The following is a 2,712-nucleotide window of genomic DNA, read 5'->3' as shown; positions in this document are numbered from 1 at the left end:
GTAAGGCTAGGCGACGTTGTGTTTTTTTTAACGTGTAATGAATGTCTGGCGTTATCTTTCTCTCATTGTAGCAGAGGCTCTCAAACTGGTGTTCCCAATCCACAGATTGGGTATAAGCAAAAAACCTATGGTGGCACCTAGATACATGTGCATCATCCGGGGTTGAGTTAATTAGCGCAATGGACAAATATTTAAGTCCATCTACTTCATCGAGTAATGCAAAAGCCAAACTAGCTAAAGTATCACAATTATTAATTTGAGTTTGGCTTTATCGAGAATGACAATGGCAGACCAAAGTGTGTTTGTGTCTTCAAGAAGTAAAAAAATAAATAAATGAAGCCAGCAAAGCTAAAGCAGCATCTCATCACAAAGCACCCTGAGTTTTATCAGAGTTAGGATTATAAGAGGCCCTTTAACACACTCACTTCCTCTTACAAAGCTCAATAAAACAGGATACTTGTAAAAATGAACCCTGAAGGGTTTTAAGCCCTGAGAATTTCAGGACAATATATCCTGTAACTTTGACGTTATGCGGGGAAACATTGCATCCGTAAAATGCCATAAAATAGTCAAAACTAAGGTGATGTTCTCTAATTCATATGTAAATAATGAGATTCGTGGAAGATTTCAAGTGCTTTTTTTCACTGTTGACTGTGTGCCTTTGTGTAAACCTGAGCAACAGCTCGGCCAATGACAGGCGAGGAACAGCACAGCCTTATTTGCATACAGCGGAAATAAAAGAGCCACTTTCAGCTAACGAGCACATTCTCCGCTGTGAGGAAGTGAAGTAAGAAAATGCCTGAACCCGCCAAGTCAGCGCCCAAAAAGGGCTCCAAGAAAGCCGTGACCAAGACCGCCGGCAAGGGCGGCAAGAAGAAGAGAAAGACCAGGAAGGAGAGCTACGCCATCTACGTGTACAAGGTTCTGAAGCAGGTCCACCCCGACACCGGCATCTCGTCTAAGGCCATGAGCATCATGAATTCGTTCGTCAATGACATCTTCGAGCGTATCGCCGCTGAAGCCTCCCGCCTGGCCCACTACAACAAGCGCTCCACCATCACCTCCAGGGAGATCCAGACCGCAGTTCGCCTGCTTCTCCCCGGTGAGCTGGCCAAGCACGCAGTTTCTGAGGGCACAAAGGCCGTCACCAAGTACACGAGCTCCAAGTAAACTGCATCTTTACTTAATCCCGAACAACGGCTCTTTTCAGAGCCACACATCTCTTCTAAAGCTTACATGTCCTGACATTATTTAATTTGTAGCTGTCATGATGGTGAAAAATAAACTACAGCTTGTTACTGTTGTATGCTTTGAATTATAAAAAAAAAAAGTTCAAGGACTTAATGATGGACAACCTGACCAGAGCAGTCCTAACGCTATCACTATATCATTTAGCATTATTACTATTTGTTTTTCTCGGGGGGGGGGTCATGTTTTGTGGTCCCTTGTCTGCGAAAAGCACCGAATAAATACACTTGTGGGTTTCTCAGAAATGACATGTGAACAAGAGCTTATTGAGCTCATCCTGGTGAGGCAAATGTTTGGCTTCAAATCACAATTCTGATCGTAAAATCTGGACAGGATTACAAATACAATAAATAAACGCGATTCGTTTCAGTTTCACATTTCAAACTACAGTAACATCCTCCGTGTGTGTGTGTGTGTGTGTGTGTGAGAGAGATCTATACATGTGTTAATCGTTTTAATGTAGTTCAACACTTATGCTAGACTCTGGGTGAAACGTTAAGAGGGTGTGTGGTTTTTGTTACAAATACGGACACTTGGGTTTAGTTTGAAATAAAAATGTCAACTCCACTCAGATATTGTGTGTGATTTGGTGTGAGTCTCCCTTCGGTTAGACTTAATTTGTCATTTAACAAAAGACCACGTTTCCACATTTAGAAAATAGAAGAGTGGGCGGAGCCACTGAGCTTCGAGTCGCCATCACACCGTCTGTTTTCTCTTACGTCCGCCGAGCACACATAATAACACGGCTCCGTGGAGTTTAACTTCATTCGATTTTGCTCGTTCAGAGAAGAAATCATAACCATGAGTGGAAGAGGCAAAGGTGGCAAAGGACTCGGGAAAGGAGGCGCCAAGCGTCACCGTAAGGTGCTCCGCGATAACATCCAGGGTATCACCAAACCCGCGATCCGTCGTCTGGCTCGTCGTGGCGGAGTGAAGCGTATCTCCGGTTTGATCTACGAGGAGACCCGCGGAGTGCTGAAGGTGTTTTTGGAGAACGTCATCCGTGATGCTGTTACCTACACGGAGCACGCTAAGAGGAAGACTGTGACCGCCATGGATGTGGTGTATGCTCTGAAGAGGCAGGGCCGCACTCTGTACGGCTTTGGCGGTTAAACTCAGTCGCCCTAATCCATCAAACGGCTCTTTTAAGAGCCACACACTTCTCTTTAAGAGCGTTGTTCTGCCATCTTTGTTTTTGTTACTTTTTTACTGCCTTTTTGTGTTTTGTTTTGCACTCTGAATATCTTACACGCCATTAGGTCATGAGAATTGTCAGGAAATATTGTACTGCATGATAGTTCCACTGGTGCACCTGAGGGAGACACCCGCCCATGTTGATGTGCGAGCATTAGTCATGGGATTTCCGTCTCTTGTTAGAGACCCGGCTCTTCGGTTTATTTTGTTGCTTTAATTTATTATTAGCAATAATATAAAACTATGCACAAAACTAATTACTAACGTAAA

At 43.8% G+C, this 2,712-nt stretch overlaps 2 protein-coding genes across 2 annotated transcripts; both read left to right on the top strand.

Annotated features, from left to right (window-relative positions):
* Positions 1–759: 759 nt before the first annotated feature.
* On the top strand, positions 760–1,231 carry LOC102299028 (histone H2B 1/2). The gene has a single exon (XM_005921061.2). It carries the CDS (start codon positions 796–798, stop codon positions 1,168–1,170), a length of 375 nt encoding a protein of 124 aa, XP_005921123.1. The 5' UTR covers positions 760–795; the 3' UTR covers positions 1,171–1,231.
* Positions 1,232–2,004: 773 nt separating this feature from the next.
* On the top strand, positions 2,005–2,634 carry LOC102299341 (histone H4). Its single transcript, XM_005921062.2, has one exon. It carries the CDS (start codon positions 2,050–2,052, stop codon positions 2,359–2,361), a length of 312 nt encoding a protein of 103 aa, XP_005921124.1. The 5' UTR covers positions 2,005–2,049; the 3' UTR covers positions 2,362–2,634.
* The last annotated feature ends 78 nt before the right edge of the window (positions 2,635–2,712 follow it).

The sequence above is a fragment of the Haplochromis burtoni genome, unplaced genomic scaffold (assembly GCF_018398535.1).
Source record: "Haplochromis burtoni strain Fernald_Lab_line unplaced genomic scaffold, NCSU_Asbu1 Contig_44, whole genome shotgun sequence".
Classification (NCBI taxonomy): domain Eukaryota; kingdom Metazoa; phylum Chordata; class Actinopteri; order Cichliformes; family Cichlidae; genus Haplochromis; species Haplochromis burtoni.
This window is presented reverse-complemented; position numbering and strand designations above follow the sequence as displayed.